At 40.3% G+C, this 20,636-nt stretch overlaps 1 protein-coding gene across 4 annotated transcripts in view; it reads right to left on the bottom strand.

The window, feature by feature from the left end:
* Positions 1–6,806: 6,806 nt before the first annotated feature.
* Positions 6,807–20,636, bottom strand: part of LOC122638871 — a 154,617-nt gene continuing 140,787 nt past the window's right edge. The window contains exons 13-16 of one of the 4 annotated variants that reach the window (XM_043831727.1): positions 19,530–19,652; positions 13,682–13,798; positions 7,965–8,021; positions 6,807–7,177 (exon numbers count right to left, since the gene is read on the bottom strand). In XM_043831727.1, coding sequence (XP_043687662.1) covers positions 7,124–7,177; positions 7,965–8,021; positions 13,682–13,798; positions 19,530–19,652 — 351 coding nt within the window. In that variant the 3' untranslated portion in view covers positions 6,807–7,123. The remainder of the gene's footprint in view (positions 7,178–7,964; positions 8,022–13,681; positions 13,799–19,529; positions 19,653–20,636) is intronic. The other 3 variants (XM_043831722.1, XM_043831730.1, XM_043831732.1) reach the window with 3 other exon arrangements.

Here is a 20,636-nt window from a genome sequence, read left to right as displayed (position 1 = left end):
AAAACTCCGGGGGGCGAAGACATCCCAAGACCTTGGAATTCTTTAAATCTAAGAAGGTTCTATCAATAAAATTCCTAACCCGAACAAAGGGACTTGGCTGCAATTATTTCTACTTGATTAATCTTTTGTAGCATAAAAGAAGTAATATACAAGGAATATAGAACAATTCTTCCAATATTCACTATCTCTGTTAAAAGCTTCTTAAGATAAAGATACGCGATCTGAAGATTGGGTACCACAAAAAGTCCTCACCCGAGAGGCACAAAAGTCCTCACCCGAGGCATAAAAGTCCTCACCCATGAGGCACTAAGTAAACAACGAGATATAAATGAAGCACACAATTGCAAGAAAGGCGATTCCATTAACTTATATATACAAAATTACAAAAAGGAAGTCGGTACTAACAAATACCAATATGATAAAAAACACTTAGCAAAATTTACAATAAAAAAGAAAAAACAAAGAAAAACACAATAAGAGGCTGGATTACACCACCACTACATCAACATTATCTGGAGAAGAAGGGCCGATCTGATTCTTGGCAAGGTTGGTAGGAGGAGTTCGGGAAGAGGTGCCTACATCTCTAGTCTTTGGGTCATCCGCCAGCACTGTCGCTTCGGAGGCCTTGGGAATGGTGTCTTCTAAAGTCACCTTCAGTTCCTCCTCCTCAGCATCTGCCACCTTCTTCTCTATGGCCGGATCATACTGATCAAAGTAAGAAAAACCATATCTAGGGTTGGACTTGTGAATATGGTGGCAGGTGGTGTGGACTCCAAGCCCGAAGGCCTCCCCGTTGTATGCATAGACCAAATTAACAAACTCCTCCAAAGACTTGAACTTTTCAACTGCCTCAACCCGGGCAGTAGCCACCGCCCCCTCAAAAGTCTTCTTCAATTTCTCTTTAGACGACCTGACCTCCTTGAGCTGCACCTTCATGGTATTGATACTATCATTGAGCAACGTCTGATCATTCAACAATGCGCTTTTCTCCACGATGCATGAAGACAGTTCGGCTCGGACCTTGGTCATCTCACCCTCGGTCTCCGCCTTGCTTTTATTTAAGGTCTCAATCAAAGACCGCTCATCCTTCAACTCCTGGGTGAGCTTACGATTTGTCTCCATCAGATACTCGACCCATTTTACCACGTCGACAGAGTAAAGAAGACCCTAAAAAAAAGTCAGGAACATCAAGATAAAGATACAAAAAGAGAGCAAGAAAGGGAGCAAGACAGGACGGGAAGCATGAAGAACCAATACCTTGGCAAGCTCCTTGTAGGCAACGTCAACAAAACGACTGTGAAATAGAGACCTCACAGAAGCCACGTCTCGAGGAAGATGTCCCTTCACCAATAATTCCCTAGCCACCGTGCAGTCGGCAGTGGCCGAGTCAGTAGGAGTCAAAACCCAGCGTGGGTTGAAAATGTCGGGTAGGTTTGTAGCAAGCCGATCCGCAAGCGGTTGAATATCTGAACTGATGGGGAGTGACAAACTCCTATCCTCCTGCTTCTTATTTCTTCCCTAATCATTGGGAAGACCCACATCACCAACCTTCCTTTTATTTTTGTTTCTTTTAGGAGGAGGGATCTGACCCGTCCCCTTCACCTCGATCGGGCTCTTGCCTTTCTCTCTCTCTTTCTCTCTTTCCTTTTCCATCTGTTTCTGGATTCTCGAGCTAGTAGTTTGCTCAAGGCGGCTCTTTACAGCCTCATCGAGGGCCTTGTTACTTTCTTTGGCGGCCCTCTGCTTCTTAGCAATGGAAGCGACATGGGCAGGGTCGAGCTTCACTGAGAATACCGAGAGAAATATTCAACAAAAACGAACAACACTATTCAAACAAATAAAAATTAAGAGGCAAAAGGGGATGGGTTGGACTGACCCGGACTAAGACCCCATTTGACGAGGAAGACCTCTGAGTGAAGGTTTTGCACATCAAACTTGGGGCCCAGAAGAGTGGCTTTGACCAACTCTTGCTCCACTCGGGTCAGACCAACCAAACGATTTCCGACCTGAAGATCAATTTTTGGCCACCCCGATCTTAATGGATTGCCTGGGATGACTGCAAAAACAAATTTCCCTTTCCAATACTTATTGGACGGTGGGACTTCATCAAAAACTTTGAACTGCTTCCTTGTGTCGCCAAGGTTGTGGCGGGTAAAATAAAACCAACCCTCGTTGTACTTCTTCAAACAATAAAAATAGGCAAAAAAGGGGATGGTCGGTACACTATCACGGACGGATAAGTAAATAAAAAGTCCAAAAAAGATCTTCCATGAGTTTGGCAAGACCTGACATGGCGCCAAACCCCAATGGGCCAGAACATCAATAATGAAAGGGGTAAATAGGGAATCTGAGGCCAGCCTTGACGACATCCATATGGATGCAGACCTCAGGAAAATGAGGAGAACTGGCCCTCTCATGTTGGTTCGGGTGACGAATAACCACGTCGGGTGGAATATAATATTCCTTCCTAAGGGTAGCTACTACAACGTTGGTGTACGTGCATTCGTAGTCCTCAACCTTCTGAGGAGCCCGCTTGCGGGGTTCCACATACACTGCTTTTGCCACTTCTGCATCATCAGGATCAGAAGAACCCTCATCATTATGGTCTACTGATCCTTGCCCTTCTTCATGGTCAGGTCGACCAGATGGGATAGCAGTTCGATCATCGTATATGCGACTGGAGGCCTCCAGCCCGGAGCAATCAGGATGGACAAAAGTTGAACGGGCCCGGTGGTTCTTTGATAGATCGGGACATAACTTCTTCGCTCTCACTTGAATCACAAAGGGATTCCGAGGAAGAACCTTCTGGATCGCTATCCTCACTAAAGCCCTTGATACCCCCCCTTGTCAGGAATGGTTCAAAATCGCTATAGGATGACATACTTACTCTCCGAGGAGGAGAAACAATGAACCACAAGAAGAGGAGGAAGCTAGGTCTCGAAAGCGAAGAAATCCCGAAAGTGATGAAATCCCGAGTACGAGAACACCAAGAGCAAGGATGATAGAAAAAACTAAGGAAGGGCGAAGAGAGAGTGCCTTTTTATAGAAAAAAAGGGTGGGAAAGCCCGAGGATCTAACGACCGAGAATCGCTGATCGAACGGCCAAAAATGCACGATGATTCATATGCCCAAGGCTAATGATGACGAGGTGCCACGTGTCAGATCAAGAAGCGACATATCACGCAACTGACACCCACTTCCTGACATGGTACAGCTGATATTTAATGTGCCCATAGAGCATCAACGTGATAACGGGTCGAGAGGATTCAAGACGCGACATACCTGACCTACTCTTATCAAATGAACACGTTCGCTAAGAGTGGGGGGCCTATGATGAGTCATAGACATCCCAAACTAATCATCTCGTAACACATGACCGAAGAAGACCATCTTCAGCTCGGCCAACACATAGATCGGGTCGGCCGCCCACATCAGGACGACGCAGGTTAACCCAAGTTAACAATAACTCACTATAATTGACCCTGGTTAGTTGAGAGTCATACATTCCGTGAGTTAGGGACTCTGCCACCAAGGATTACATGGAACCAAAGTTATCATCTATAAATAGGTAAAGTTTGAGTACCGTTTAGCGACTCAAAGCTATAAATAGCCATGCTAGGCATAGGTATGGGGACTGGACTTTTGCTTAGCTTAAGCTCTCTAGCTTGAGATTTATCTGTTGCAAGCTCTGACTTAGGCATCGGAGTGAACTAATCGGCTCAGGCCGGCACTTCTTTGTCTTTTTGTGGTTTTGCCTATGCAGGTCCACCCAAGAACGACCCGATCAGGCGAACCATTGCACGAGTCAGAATTTGTCACAACACCACCAACGGAGAGTAAGAAGAAGTTATAGAGGTGGGGGAGGCACCAACCATGGAAGAGGTCATTGCAGAGGATGCCATTGAATAGAAAAGGAATATGAAGTCCAAAAAAAGATGTTTGACATGAACTAGAAAATCCAGGTTGCTCTAATTACCATGTAAAATATTAAATTGGATTTTTTTATCACGTTGGGTGATGAGTTCCATTGTATTTATAATCTGTATATTGGTTACAAGTGATAAAATAAGGAGGTTACATGTGATAAGATAAAGAGGTTACATGTGATGACACTTGCACATGAGATAGAGTTGAGTTTGTTTAGTAACAGAAAAGCTCTTAGCCGATGGAGGTTACATGACCTGATCAGTTGTAGCTTTGGATTTGGATGAGTCATCTAGATGACGTGTGCTATTAATGAGTATCGGTGAAAGTGATTGAATGAAGATGAGGTGGAGGAGAAAAGCAGAGTATACATCAGGTGAAAAAAAGGTTCGAAAAGGTCAAAAGAGGAGCAAAAGGGTAGAAAGAGATAGGAGTGTGATTGTTTAAAGGAAAGAGATTTTGAACATTCAGAAAGAAAAAGGATGAATTTTTATCCTCTCAATTACACTACCAGTACTTGACATCCAGTTCATCTAATAGAGGGAGGTGGACCCCACATGGACCCCACCTCGGGCAGTGTGTTCGAGCAGGGGTACGATAGTCATTTCTACCTCCTATGTTAGATGTACTTGACGTCAAGTATGGGCAATGTAATTGAGAGGGTAAAGATTCTAAAAAGGATAGTTAAAAAAAAGTCTCTTTGGACACTTCCGATAAAATTGGAGTGATTCAGAGAAGATTGGCATGGCCTCTTGTTTGAGTTTAAAAATTATACCGCAAGCGTACGGGTCAATCGTAGCTATGGGTCGAACACGAGGAGATATAAGCCACTCTATTTAACTAACTTAAAAGTAATGCAAAGTGAAGCAAATTAAAGTGTTAAATTAAACTAATGAAATTAATGAAAATTAATGCATCCTAACTCATAAGCATCTAACAAAATTAAGGGATTAAGTTGGTGTCCTAACACATGAGCATCTAACCTATCAAACTAACGTAAATTGGAAGGAATAACAAAAACGCAGCCACACTTCATAATCACATAAAAATAAATAAGGGAATAAAAGTGCATCCACATACCACAACCATATAAAAAAAATAAAAGAAATAGAGGGAGAAGAAGAAGAAGATAGAGAGAGATAGAGGAGAGGGAGAATGAGATTGAGAGTTTAGATAGTAAAACCTGGATGTGCTTGCATGAATGTAACTGAAAAGCTTGAATACTTCATAAACTTACCTTGGCCTCCTCTTCTAAATCTTCAAGTCTTGTCATCAACTTAAGAACTTAGACTAGAAGGCTTAAAACCTAAACTAGAATTAAGAAATTACAACCCAATTGAAGACTTAGATTGAAATTAAAGCATAAACTAAACCTATTACAATCATTAAATGAAAATCAAAAAGCAAACTAGATCTTAGAAAAGCCAAAAATCACAACTTAGAAGGAGAAGAAGAAAAGAAATTTTACTAAGTGAATGAACTAAAAATTACACTAAAAACTGAATTAAAATTGAACTAGAAACTAACTAAAAACTGAACTAAAAAAACTAACTTCTTACAACCCAGAGGGCAAGGGGTATTTATAAGGGGAAGAGAGGAGAAGAGAGAAGAGGGAAGTGTAGGAGAAATATTCCCTAAGAAAAGAGAATATTCTCTTCTCCTTCCTCTTTTACAATGCCTTGAATCCTAAGAAAAAAGAAAAAAAAATAGAAAGAAGAAGAAGAGAAGATTATTTACATAGACCTTCTATTTCTAGAAAAGTAAACTTCCAATTCTAACAAGTGCTTCTTTTTCTTTGTAGATATCTTCTCCAAGCAATAAAATCAAAGCATCTTTGATTTTTTAACTTTTCATAGGTGAGAGAATATCTTTCAAAATAAATCTATCCCAAGTAGAATTTCAGAAGTGCCCTTTAGAAGTTGGAGGAGAGAGAGAGTAAGGGTGATGACTAGGATTCCTTCAAGAATAAATAAAATACCCATTCTGTCCTTCAAAAAATGTGGAGTATGGGGTGCTTATATAGGCCTCACCATTGTGTTCCTTGCGAAAAATCACCCAAATAGACCCAAATTTCGTCCAATTTGGAGTTCGGGAGCCCAAGATATCTCAAGTTGAAGTTGGACTGTCCAGAGCCCTCTAAATGGAATCTTTCGGGTACAAGAAATATAACTTCTAATAATTGCGTTAAGGCCTCTGAAATCTGAACTTTTGCTTCACTTTGTCCCCATCCAACTATCAATAATTATAAATAAACCCCTATAGACCATTTTCGTGCTTCGTTACGGAAATGGCCGTAATTTCTTCGTTTCAACTCGGAATCAAGTGCCGTTTGAACCTTTACGAAGCTGACTCGATGGGCTACGCATCTAAGCCATTAACACCTTTAAACAACTTAAAAATATTTCCTTAGTATCATCTCCTCCATTTTCACAAGAATTCACCTAAAACCTGAAAAGCACAAGAAAGCACCGAGTCACTCTATCCAATGTGGTAAAATGTATGCTTTATGCCCTAAAATTTCACACATAAATGTGCTCATCAGATTCCCCCACACTTGAACGTTACTTGTCCTCAAGTAAAGCAAAAGAAAAACTAACCTAGAATGCAGAAAATCCTAACTCACTTTCGTAGGAATCACGGTTGCACTTAGCATGTGCAACAAGCCTTTGAACCCCTAGGTTACCCCTAGTGGATGAGTTGTGTCTCGTGGATGTTTGCAGTGAATATACACCCAAAATTCAATTGTAAATGAATACTGCAAACTTTAATCATAGCATAAGTAGACACAAATCCAAAACTTTTTTCTGGTTTTCAGTTGTCGACTAACCTTATCACATCTAAATCAGCCAGGTTTAGGAGTTTCTCAACATCTGAACATCATTATTATATCATTATCCATTTTAGTGATACAAAGTCCAATAAGAACCCCAAAAGAAGGGCAAAGACACCAAATTAGAACACCAAAATTGGAAACTTAAAATATTTGTTTATCATTAACACCAATAACTTTCTACAAGGTCTGGCACAAAAATATGTTAAAATGGGTGGGTTGAAATTGCCAAGCTTACCAATATACAATATCACAAAGATTGAGTACTCTTCATCCTATTTGCTGCACAGAACATTCTTGAGAGCACATTGCTGTAGCAATTGAGCAATTCAATGCTCTAAGTCTAATGGTCATCGTCTTGAATACCGATCAACAAGTGCCTTCGCTTTCTCTGGTGCAAAGAACCGTGCCTGCACATAAGCACTAAAACTGACTGCTACTCTCATTTTGCATCTACTTAAATTCAAAGGTACCAGAGGATTCCAGGAGATTGAGAATTGTACATAATTCTTGATTAAATATATGCCAAACAGGCTAAATGACTCAGATTCTTGACCAGCCAATTATGTGCCTCGTTTGGTGGTCTATCACATGGCAGTTTCGGGCTGAAATGAACTTTCAAGGTATGGTATTGTCTTCCAATCAGATAAAATAGAACACCAATTTTCTTTTTCCTGCAGTATATACCAACTATAAATCGTATACCTGCAAGGAAAAAGTACTCACTCTGGGCCATACAGATAACCTCTGTCCATAGGCCCTTGGTTTTTCCGCTATATCCATAGATCATTATTTTTTGCTGTGTGGTTTGACCATATATCAAATTTTGTGGCACATCTAAATATTAAGGTTTACACCATGTATTTGGTCCTTTTCTTCTTATTTCTCTGGTCTTTCAGTCAAGTTTCAAGCCTTTATTCCGACATATGGCAAAAGAAATTAGTCCTACCAGATATCTTGATGGCCCACGGCTAGGGTTCTATCCTAACTATTACTAGATATTTTCAATTGCAACCGCCTATCCCATGATGACATGTTTTTCTACTTATCACCAGATGCAATATGTTAGGAAACATGTAAAAGCTGACACTATAAATTGGATAACATATACCATTGCTTATGTTTTATAGGAAAATTCTCATAAAGATGCTATGTCTGAAAAATGTATAGCATAGATCTTCATACATGAAAACAACATTGAGATACTCACCTGAATAAACATCCTCTCTGCATCTCCAACTTTACCATTTTCTTTCAAAATTATTCCCTGCAGAAACATCAAAATAAAGTTTCTCAAGTATGTACAGTCAGTCTTGTGGAAAGCTTAAAATTACAAATAAATAATTGAACAGCACAAAGAGATATTAGTTCAAAAGAATATGCAGAAAAAGAGGATAACTTAATTAATATTAGGAGGCAAGAGATGACAGAACAGTTGAAGGGACAGAGAAAATCTCACCTCAGAACTAACCATTTACACATTTTAAAAAGTTTGATTGATGTATCCATTCGGGACCATTTTATTTTGTATGGATAAATATATCGTGAATTCAATTAAAATATAGAATGGGAAACCCTTAGTGATGAGGTAAAATGGTCTGTGGATGTACAATGTACAAGATGACAGGATGGAAATCAAATTCATCCTTCCTGAACCAAAAATTCTCTGTGATAATACTTTGAAACCAACAAGAGTCGAGCAAACTGCTCCAACATAGAGAAACGGAAGAAAATTCACAGAAAATTTTCTCCTTGACATTGGTCTATCTTGTACGACATCAGTAAGACTTCTCAACAGAACCGGAAGGACACCAAATAGACCGAAGAAAAAACCACGTTCATGCCAAACTATACTGAGCCAAGATATTTCCATTTATTGCTCACCATCAAATTGTCACCAAATAGACTAAACAAAAAGGACCAAATTTTGCATACTAAACTATAATGAATCAAGACAAGTCCATCGATTGCTCCTGTCTAATACATTAAACACATGTTTGTCATTACCTTTCTCCAGATTAGATGGCTAGCTTTACCCAAGGCAACCAGATACATGGGAAGAGGTGTCTTGGTGGTGATGGAGGATATCCAGATAATCTTGGCTGGTTAGGCATTGTTCCCCCCCCCCCCCCTTTTTGTTTCTTTTTAAAAAAAGACACTCTTGGAGTTAACACTGATACCTTTTGGATTCGATTCACCAAAGGAACTTTTTACCGTCAAGGGTATGATTGGAATTGCCTTCCAACTGTGCAAGAAGAGCATTGTGGGAACCCACTTCCCATCAGTAGGGCTTTAAAGTCCGTGTCAATTTCATAAGACATGATTGGCCATTACGTTATTCTCAAATAAGACAACCTTTGCAGTAAGTCATGTTAACTGATATGCACAGAATCTTCTACCAAACCCGAATTTATCTCCTTCTCTAGACTGAACAATATGGTTTTGTACAAGTATTCAGAAAACTTTGAGATTCTTTTACATAGGCATGCCCCACAACTACCTCTAACTTTGTTTCAGTTCCACCACCCAAAGTTTTGGCATCCATCAACTAAAGTAAACTTGCTACAATTTCCAACTTGTTTTCTTTCCTTCGGATAAGCAACAAATTTTATTGATTGAGCAGACGACAACAATCCGCCTCAGAAGACCCCTCACCCTCAACCTCACTCACTAACACTATGGATTGAAACTACCTATCACAATGGAATGGAATCCCCAAAACAGCTTTGGTTTCCAAATTTTCTCTTAATCACAAAATTTTTTCCAAGGAAATTATCTGGGACCCGGGTCAGCCCCTAAAATTTTATTAAAATCCTCAAAAGAATAAGTGAATACACGGGGGGGACATACCACCTTACCCCAACCCAAAGAGCAAAAGCACTCTAGACCTCTCAAAAGCTAATCCTGGAAACCCAAAGGGAAACTAAATCCTGAGGACAGGCAGACCTGCCTTATCCTCCCGTAGAATAGCCTGAAACATCCACAGGCATGCAGCCCTGCTGAAACGTGGTAGAGTCCCCTGTATCACATGCCAGATTGGCAAGCCAATCTGCTGCTCTATTACTCTCCTGGAAAGCAAAAGTCACAGTAGCCCGCATAGCTGAAACCAAGGCCACGATCTCACGGAACCAATACCAACCTTGACATAATTTACACTTCCTCTGGCTAACCATTCTGACCGTGGAAGCAGAATCTGAGTTAACCACTACATCAAGGATACCCAAATCCTGGCACAAGAGCAAGCCATCCCTCAATGCTCGAATCTCGGCAACCGAGTTAGTGCACACACCATGAAAATTAGCGAAGGCTGCCAGAACCATATCATTCGGGTTCCTAATTACCCCCCCACCCCCTCCATCACCTGGATTTCCCCTACTCGCACCGTCCACATTCAGTTTTACAGAGGCAAAGGGTGGGCACCTGTAACGACCCAGCCCCTCTATTGGCATGATATTATCCTCTCTGGCCCAATGGGCCTCAAGGCTTTAAAACGCGTCATGCCATGTAGAGGAGGCTACTCTTTATCAATAGCTCAGGATCTCCCTCCCTAGCCGATGTGGGACTAAGTTTGCACCCCCTCACCAATCTCTCAAACCCCCTGGTACTCAGCCGTGTCTTGGTGGGGACACCTCAACGATCTCCCAGGCAGGCCGGTACTAGGCCGTATTCTTGGGGCGTTACATTACATAATGGACACCTAAGATAAAATTTTCATTTAGATAGTCATTAAATTTAAAACTGAATAAACGTCCAAGTCCTTCAAAGGAGAAACATAACCAATATTCCAAAACCAAATAAACTGAAATAATGTCAAGTTCAACAGGTTAATTTGAGTTAACAACCCGAAATCCGATCGTTCGGGTTTTGGGGCGTTACAGCACAAGTAAACAGGAAGAGGGCGCTTCAGAGAGGGCGATGGAGGAATAATGCCAAAGCATTGCAAAATTAGCCCATCCCTCAAGGATCCTGAGCGACCCACCTTAGGGGGTAAATGGATTTCCCTCACCCAAGCTTTTATTTTTTCCACTATTGACCCTGCAATGCGCCTACACTCCTCATGCCTTCTATTATTCCTCTCCTTCCAAAGCTCCCAGACTATCAAGGAAGGTAGGATTCCTGAGATGTAAGCACTCAGGATTTTACAGCTTGCCGAACTCTGCCACACAGAGACTCGACTCCTGACATCCTGATAGGAAACATAAGAGATGTCAAAAAGCCTGGAGAAATAACCCCAAACTTTAGCAGCCGTACTGCCATACAACAGACAATGGTTCGTCGTCTCCATTTGAGGGCTCCCACAATAGTTGCATTTAGAAGCTAGGGGTATGCCAATCAACATCAAAGCCTCGTCAGTGGGGATCTTTCCATTGAGAAGCTGCCAAGAGAAGAAGGCCACCTTCAATGGAACAGATTGGTTCCAAATCTACTTCTCATAAGGAATCACAGGGGAAATGCTTCGAATCTCATTCCAGGCTGACTTAGTGGAGAAAAAGCCATCACTAGAGGGCGTCCATACCAGGACATCCTCACTACCAGAAAGGGCAAACCCTCCTAAAGCAATACGGTCTCTAACTGAAGCCGAATCAATGTGCTCTAAAATGTCCTACCTCCAAACACCATTCTCCCCCAAAACATCTTTGACACAACACTCCGTGTCCACGTTAAGGCCATTGTCAACATAATCAATTAGTGGACCAGCTCCCGACCAGTTGTCAAGCCAGAAAGTGACCCTGCCAGAGCCGAGCAACCACCGAGACCTCTCCAGCAGGAAACCCTTAAAAGCTAGAGTATTACGCCAAGTCTTCGAGCCCATACCATGCCGATCAGTCAAAGCAACATGGAGATTCCTGAAGAACATGGCCCTGAAAAAAGCACTCCATAAAGAATGATCAGAAAGAACCCTCCAAAGCCCCTTGATCCTGAGTGAGAGACCAACATCCTCAAGGAGCCTAATCCCCAGCCCCCCTCTCATCCAGAGGCTTGCAGACCTTCTTCCAGCACACCCAGTGTCTCCGGTTACCCCACTCCGAGCTTCCCCACAGGAAATCAGCAAAGATCCTATATAGCCTCCGAATGACTGCTTTCGACGAGTCCAGCGTAGCAAGAACATGTATGGGAATAGAAGAAAGGACATGTTTTAGGAGTGTAACACGTCCCCCAGAAGATAAGAGCCTTCCCTTCCAGCCTGCCACTTTGTTTCTTATTTTTTCCACAAGCCCATCAAAGAAACAAATTTTGAGCCTTCCAGAGTGCAGAGGGGCCCCCAAGTAGGTAATTGGAAGCGCCTTCCTGGCAAACCCAGTCACCGCCCCAACCATTTGGGCCCTAGCCATGGAGACCCTGTCCCCCAAGATAAAGTAGCTCTTTTGCCTATTGACCAGCTGCCCCGAGAAGCCTTCATACCTGCCAATAAATCCCATAACTTGCTTAAGCGAGCCCTTCAGGCCCCTTATGAAGATAATGGTGTCATCTGCGAATAGACAATGAGAGATCCCCGGACACCCCCTAGGAAGCTTGTAGTATGACGCATGCCCCTCCAGAAAAAGATTCTTAATGCCCCTGCTCATCACCTCCTCTGCCAAGATGAAGAGGGCAGGAGACAGGGGGTCCCCCTGCCTGATCCCCCTGGTAGAGCTCCCATTACCATAGAGAACCAGCAATTCTCCACTATTTTCCTAATTAAAGCGATCCAGGCTTCACTAAAGCCAAACCTGGAGAGGACTAACCAAAGAAACTTCCACTCCAAGCGGTCATAGGCTTTTGCCATATCTAGCTTGAGGATCACATTACCCCCACGAGCCTTCCTGTTCAAGTCCTGCGCGACTTCCTGGACAATGGAGATATTATCATGGATACACCTGCCCTGCCCTGCACAAAAGCACCCTGCTCCTCTGCCACTAAGGAAGGAAGAAGACCTGCTAGCCTGGACACAATAATCTTGGCAATAACCTTATAAGAGAAATTGCAAAGACTAAAGGGTCGGAGGTCAGTCATTACCTCAAGATTGTCTTTCTTGGGGATAAGCACCAGGTTGGCCGAGATGAAGCTTCTAGGAAGAACCCCGCCTTCGAAAAAATCCACAACAGCAGCACAAACATCCTGGCCAACCACCTCCCAGGAACTAATACTCATTCTTAGAGGTTTAGTTTAACCCCCCCTAATTTCAATGGGAGTGCATACTGAGTTTCATTTAACCAGTTATTTTTCCTGTTTTCTTCAAAAATGTCAAGTAGAAAGTTTTATGGGTTTTCAATCATTAGATCCAAAATAGCAGGAATTGTGAACAAGGTAATACCATCATGGTTTTGGATTGGATGAACCCACATAACCCTGACAATTCCCACTTAAAGATCGGATTATTCTTGGCTGATACAGGTATACCAGTATCAGCCGATCCTTATAAAGTACAACTTACAACCGTGGATGTAATGTATAATCAATTAATATACAGTACTCTCTCTTTCTCTCTCTCTCTGCGCTAACATACAGTACTCTTTTTAACAACAAAAAGAGAATGGAATCCAGAACTTTTATTCATTTTGGATGATAAATGCTTTATAGAGCTTTTAATTTTTCATATTTGGTCCTCTATTCTGAAAGAATTTGTGGGTCTGATGCATCAAGATTTCAGGCTAATTAGACGTCTTTCATTCATGGATACTAATTAATAAACAGTAGGTTGGGTTAGGTTTACTTTTGTGCAGTACTACTGCTTAGTTTGGTCTTCTAAGCATTCCCCTTTATTTTCTTCTCAGATTTAAAATACTCAGCAACAACAAATCACTCAACTAAGTCTTTTTCCTGACTACAATAGCAAGAATATAAATAAGAAAGAAGATGCGGTATACACTATAAATACAATGACTGGAGAGGGAAAAAAGCAATCAACAAAGATTTCAATGAAAATCAGAAAAAAATTAACAGCACCTTTGCTAAGTATCCTCGGAAATCATCAGGGTGAGTAGAAATCAACTGCTCATAAACTGACACAGCATCACTAATGTGCCCCCAATCAGAATAGGCCTTTCCAAGAAGCAACTCAACCTGAAATTTATCTCTCAGAAATGTGAAGAAAACAAAGGATGTAAACAAACAACTACTACTGCTACTACTTAGAACAAAAACAACAAAGCTTTAACAAAATATAACCCAAGATAGGGTGGAACTATGGGATAAGGTAATGTAAGACCAGTTTACAAATACCCAACTAGACAGTAGTCTCACAATAGGATCACTATATGACAATATCAACAGATTACAGCAAAGCACCAGCCACAGAAATCGATAACTCAGCCTTATCCCAACTAAATGTGGTTGGCTACATGGATTCTTGCCCTCCAATCAGCTCTATTCGAGGTCATACTTGATACAAGGCCTAAGCTATACATGTCTTTCCTCACCACTTCCCCTAAGGTCATTTTAGGTCTGCCCTTGGCTCTTAGTTCTTCCAATCTGAATCAAATCACTCCTTCGTACTGGAGCATCCTAAGGCCTCCATTGAACATGACCATGCCACCTCAAACGACTTTCTCATAGCTTATCATGTATCGGAGCTACTCCCAAATCAGCCTAATACGATCATTCCTTACTTTATCCTTCCTAGTTTTGCCACTCGTCCATCTCAACATCCTCATCTCCGCTATACAGTTTCTCTATATGATGTTTCTTAACTGCCCAACATTCTGCAACATACATCATAGCCGGTCGTATGACTGTCCTATAAAATTTTTCTTTAAGTTTCAAAGGAATATGCCGATCACACAACACTCCAGACACACCTCTCCACTGCATCCATCCTATTTTAATTCCCTGTGAAACATCATCCTCTATGTCACCATACATCATAGCCAACAACTCAACTTATCACTAAGTAAATATCGGGGTATACAACCTATTAAGCCCTCAACAAAGTTGACAGTACCCTGGTTTGATAACTACTTACAAGGAAATAAAATCCAGACCCAAACTAGGCTGTCCGCTGACAGTAGTATAAGGGAAGAGTTTAACCAGAAAATAAGAGTCACCAAATTAGTAACTCAACTTCTCAGATAGGAATAATATTTTGGTCGAAGGTAGGTAGTATGGGATTGAAGAAACCTTCAAATCTCAGCCAAAGTTAATGTCCGGATGCTGAGATATCAAGGTGTCTCAGACATAGAAACTAAAACTCAAAAATAATTACTCACTATTGTAGCAACATCAAACCATTGGATGAACTTGAAATTACCATTGAAGGGAGGCTGTATGAGATGTAGTTGACTGTCAAAATATTAGCACAGGTTCATGGTTAGATCTGCAGTTTGAAGTGTAAGAAAAATCTCAGCAAACACCATGGAAAATTGAATTGTAAGGTGTCTTCTTGTCTTCTCCAGACAGCAACTGATAAGGCAGCAGTAGGGTACTCTTATAAGGACCAAACAAGTATCCCAACGGCAACAGGGAGCCTTCGATTGGATCTCAGATGTGAAGAAAATCTCAGAACAGCAAATAGAAACAGGGTATTGATTGAGAGAATAAGAGAAGAAGATGGGGAATAGAAAAAGGGATAGGATAGTGGTTTGAGTCTCTCACTCTCACCTAGACATCTCACCTCAAGGTCTCTCAGCTCACTGTTTCACACAGCCATTAGTAAAAGCTATAAACTTCTGTTGGATATTTAGACACTTGATGTCTGTCCATCAACCCAATTTAATTGGATTAAATTAATTAATTACAATTTTATTATGTGCTTGTTGTAATTATTTTGTTATGTGCAACCACCCAATCTTACCATTATTTGATCTCAACTATGGACAGACTTAGGCACTCTATTCTAGGGTTTCCATATTGTATATTTCCCCAATGGGGGTTGGTATGGAAATATAAATACATGCATATTACTGTATCGAACACTGATCTATAGAAATTGCAGAATGGTTCACCGTCCACCGCCAGTTGTGTTTGGCAACAGGAATTTCTGGTAGTTTCTTTTTCCCGTACTTGAGAGGCACTTACTGTTGCATTCATGTTTTGTGTGTTTGTGGTGAATGCTTTGTGTGTTTGTGGTGTGCCAATGGTTGATGTCTACTGACAGGACTAACCACACAATGGCCACTCGGCATATAAGATATGAATGTGAATATGAGTGACACTCAATAAGGTTTCCATTGCCCGTTTAGGGAGAACATCCAAGTAAGAGGGAGTTGTCGGACCGTAAGTGGTCTAATTTGGGGCCTGGTAGTTGTTTTGTCAAGTGTTGCAAAATTATTTTAGTATTTCTTGGAAACAGCTCTCCTGTGAAGCATACGAAGCAGGGGCTTAGGCTGCATACATTAGCCTAAGCCCCTCCCAGACCTTGCAGTAGCAGGAGTGTCGTGCGCTGGGATGCTCTTTTTTATTATTAAATAAATATTATTTGAAAAGTTTTTCAAATGTTTTTGGGTCCAGTCACTGGTCTTGACACTCCTATAATGGTGCTTCATAGGAGAGCTGTTGGCAAGAAATAAAATTCATTTAATATAATACTAAAATAATTTTGCAACACTTTACAAAACAACTACCAGGCTGTAAATTAGACCACTCATGGTCCGACAACTCCCTCTTACTTTGATGTTCGTCCTAAACGGGCAATGGTAACCTTATTGAGTGTCTCTTATATTCACATTCATAATATGCTGAGTGGCCATTGTGTAGTTAGTCCTGTCGGTAGACATCAACCATTGGCACAGCACAAACGCACAAAACATGAATGCAACAGTAAGTGCAAGTCAAGAAGTTTGTGAAACATGAAAGGTCGACACCCTTTATAGGTTCCCCTCAGCCTTAAGTCCTTATCTATTTGTGCTTATCATGGATGATCTAACCAGGAGGATTCAAGACGAGATCCTGTGTTGTATGTTGTTCGCCGATGATATCGTTTTGGTGGATGAGACAAAAGAAAGGATTAACTCTAAGTTAGAGCTTTGGAGGTCAACCTTGGAAACAATAGGTTTTAAGATTAGTAGAACCAACATGGAGTATATGATGTATAATTTTAGTCACACTATGATGGATACCGATATGGTGCAAATTGAGGAAGAGAGATACCAAAAACCAAAAAGTGACTATTTTAGATATCTGGGGTCAATCATAAATAAAGAAGGCGACATAGAGGATGATGTTTCACAAAGAATCGAAGTGGGATGGATGAAGTGGAGAGGTGCGTCCGGAGTATTGTGTGACCGACGTATTCCTTTAAAGCTGAAAGGAAAGTTTTATAGGAAAGTTGAAGCATGTGTGGTTTGATTCAAAGGGTAAAGTAGGTGACACCATGTCAAAGTGGTTTTTTTAACCAAAAAACCACAATATCAAAGAACATGCTACTAAGGGACCCTACTATCAGAATATATTACACTGCAGGGAAAGCTGGGAAAGGAGTGAAGGGGCCTATTGCTTACGAGCTTATATATGTATATTTGACCTAGCAAAAAAAGGAGCTAGAAGAGTATATAGAGACCTTTAAAGGGACATAATCAGACTACGATGTCACTATTATGTGGTATGGTTGGATTTGACCCACTAGACAGTCCATCATCAACTTCATGGTATACTGTGATGGTAGGATTGTGTTTCCTAAGCAGTAGATGCATCCAATTGAAGGAAGGAAGCAAAATATATATACAACTTGTTAAAGGAAGTGGTCCAAGAGGTGGGGATTTGGTGAGGCCCGACATTACTAAATTTGCTACGAACTACATTGCGTTGAAGAGCTTTGAGGTGAAGAAGGTTGCACTCAGCTCCATAGTTCAAAATTTCGTCTTGTCTCGCCATTTCGGGCTGGTCGAAATTTTTGAAATATTCCGAAATTTTGGCGAAATATGGTATTTTGTCTACCATATTTCGACACTCCATCTCAGTGGGTTTTTGGCCATATTAAGGCCTGATACTTCATGTACACCCTTATTTAAGCTAAATAATCACATTTAAACCTTCATATTGCAAAAAAATGAACTCAAAGTGGTGTTTTGGGTTTGCACCCTTGATTGACAGTATACGGTCGGACCCTGATGTATAAATAGTTAAATACACATTGTTTAACGAAATATACCGAAATTTCGACGAAATATACCAAAATATTCCGAAATTTGAACATTTTTCATTTTGGAAGCCCATCTCGTCTCGGTAGTGTCAAAATTACCAAAATATACCGAAATTTCGGCGATATATCGAATTTTGAACCATGCTCAGCTTTATGTTTGCTTCAAAGGAGTGGTTTAGTTGGAGGGTGTTGAGTTCTCCAGGAGGTAGAGCAGCCCAATCGACCATATCTAGTACGCAGTTCTGGCACGACCTAAAGAAGTTCGTTATATTACTTGAGCTAGTGGTGAAGGTCTTGAGGATGGTCAACTTTGAGAAGAAGCCTACATTGCTATACTTGTATGCTACAGTGGAGATGATGAAGGACCATGTGGCACGTGGTGGTCGGAACTACATTCGGATAGTGCAAAATCAGTGATGGCACTGCATAAGGCTGGTGAGTTTTTATTTTATACTTCCCAAGTCAAATTACTTTCCATTTACAACTTCATAAGCATTGACAAGTTCTTCATCATTCCAGCCTACGATCTCAATCCCAAGTACCAATACAAGCACAAACTTATGATGAATCAAGAATTGATAGATGTAGTGCAAGATATGGAGGTCAAGCTAGAGCCTAATAACCCAGATGTAAAGTCGGCCTATAATAGTAAGGTTAAATTGTCGTTTTCAAGTAATTCTAATCAATGCAATTACTCGCATGGAACAAGAACTCGCCGAGATCTCGGTAATATCTCGGTTTTTTGAAAAACTGAGACGATACGCTAGGCGAAATCAGAAGATTGCATTGTCTCACCGAGATCTTGGTCGAGATCGAGATCTCGGGTATATAGATAGTTATTTATGCCAGAAACCAGGACACAATTATTTATGATAGAAACCAAAACAGACACTTATTTATGGCTAATATCATTTAACATTTACTTAAGATGTTATTCATAACTAAGCAAATACCCCCTATTTGAATCCAATAAAAATAGTTAAAAAATCAAATTCCATAAGGATAAAAAGTCAACCCCCCAGTTCAAGAACAAAAACTGGATTTTCGGCGGTAGGTGCAATTTTCAACTTTTAAATGCTGGGGTTTTCACAATTTTCAAACAAATCTAAGATTGCTCAAATCTGATTTATATTGAAGGAGTTATGTTTTGGTCAAACCTTATTTGGTGTATGCGAATGCTGTCAAATCGCTCTGAATGAAAATTTTTTTTTTAGGCATCAAACCAAATGAATATTTTACTGCACTTTTGGTTTTTAGCAATGTTTTATCATATTTAGATTTATCTTCACATGGATACCTATCTTGGTGCTACCATAGTCTTCGTAACAGCAGTGAGTTGTAGTCTTTGGCCTGAGAGAAATAACGAGGCATTTAACAATTACTCTCAGCCTTCTTACAGGATAGCAGCGCAGGCTAAGGAAAAAAGGATTATTTCAGGCTCTGCCTGTATAGCGCTTTGGGGCATCTCTGCTAGACAGATGGAAAAAAAAGACTTGAGTTTTTTTCACCTAGTCCCAAGTATTCTTTTTTGTAAAACTTTACTCTGGCCTTGTAGGGAACACTGGACCCTTTCTAATAAAATATTTGACTTACCCCCTCCCCTCCCAACCCAAAAATAAAGAGTTAAAAGCACAATAAAGCAAAATACAATTATGTCCCACCAGAAATGTTCCAGTGAGTTTCACTCTGTGGTTATAAGATTGGGCAAAAAGAACTTACCTGAATGGGGTCAACCTTTTGCATCTCTGTTGCCAGATTATTACCAGCATCAACTTGAACATCACCACCATTTAAGTTTCCCATTTTCAGCTGCTCACGAGCTTTCAAAAGAACTTGAACAGCCTAAAAGAAAAGTTTAAAAAAAAAAATTTCAAAATGATTTAATTGGTTTTTTAAAGTTCTAATAATGTGTACATGGATAGTTGCAGGTGTGCAGAATTATTTTTCTTTTTAATGAGAAACAATCAAATGCATCAATGTTCATTCATTGAAATAAAAAGCTTAAATAAATGAACAAGGACTAGTGAGCTCCTACATCAATTTGAGACCATAAAGAGTTCCTTGATAAGGGAAATCACCAACTTGTTAAATCTGTTAGGGCACAAAACCTTCTAGGATTAGTAAATCCTATCCTAATAAACTTTAACAAGCTAAAAAAGAACTTTCCAGACTAGAAAAGCAAATGGCACTTCTAATGTAGAAGATGGAGACAAGATAGAATAGTATTGTCGGTTTAAACTTCTCTGAATGATCTCATGGGCATGGAACTCAGGAAAATCATTAATGCTGAGAATCACGTGTACAATCGCAACAAGAAGATTGAAATAAAGCAACGTCTTTCTAACTATCAAAATACTCTGATCAAGTTGCTTTGTCTCTGTTACCTTCTAAACCTCATCAAATGAAAACTCAATCATGCCAAGGTAGTTCTGCACTTCTGCTTATCCAGTCAACAAGTTCATTTTGTTGTGCTCCACTGATTTTGGCCAGATAATTAAGAAAATTAGTCAATGGAGTTCACTCACAAGGGTTACCAAAAAATCCTTATATGTTAAACATATTTATTCTACATTTTTATCAACATTGCAACTATAACTAAAAGTATATATATTTTAAATTCTGAATTTCTGATTATTCTCCATTGATTTGCCCAACTGACTTCCAAGTGCAGTCAAATTTTTGTTGGAGTTCATGTAATAAGTGTATTTTTGGTATTGGGTTATTATCTGGTTTGGTTAGCTTTTATTAACCTTTTATGTTTATCATCTTTTACCTCCCTAGGGAGTTGTATGTAATTTCCAATATCTTATGTTAGTGAATCAATAT

Source organism: Telopea speciosissima, chromosome 1, assembly GCF_018873765.1.
Source record: "Telopea speciosissima isolate NSW1024214 ecotype Mountain lineage chromosome 1, Tspe_v1, whole genome shotgun sequence".
NCBI lineage: Eukaryota > Viridiplantae > Streptophyta > Magnoliopsida > Proteales > Proteaceae > Telopea > Telopea speciosissima.
The sequence above is the reverse complement of the archived record's forward strand: the minus strand, read 5'-3'. Positions and strand labels throughout refer to the sequence as shown.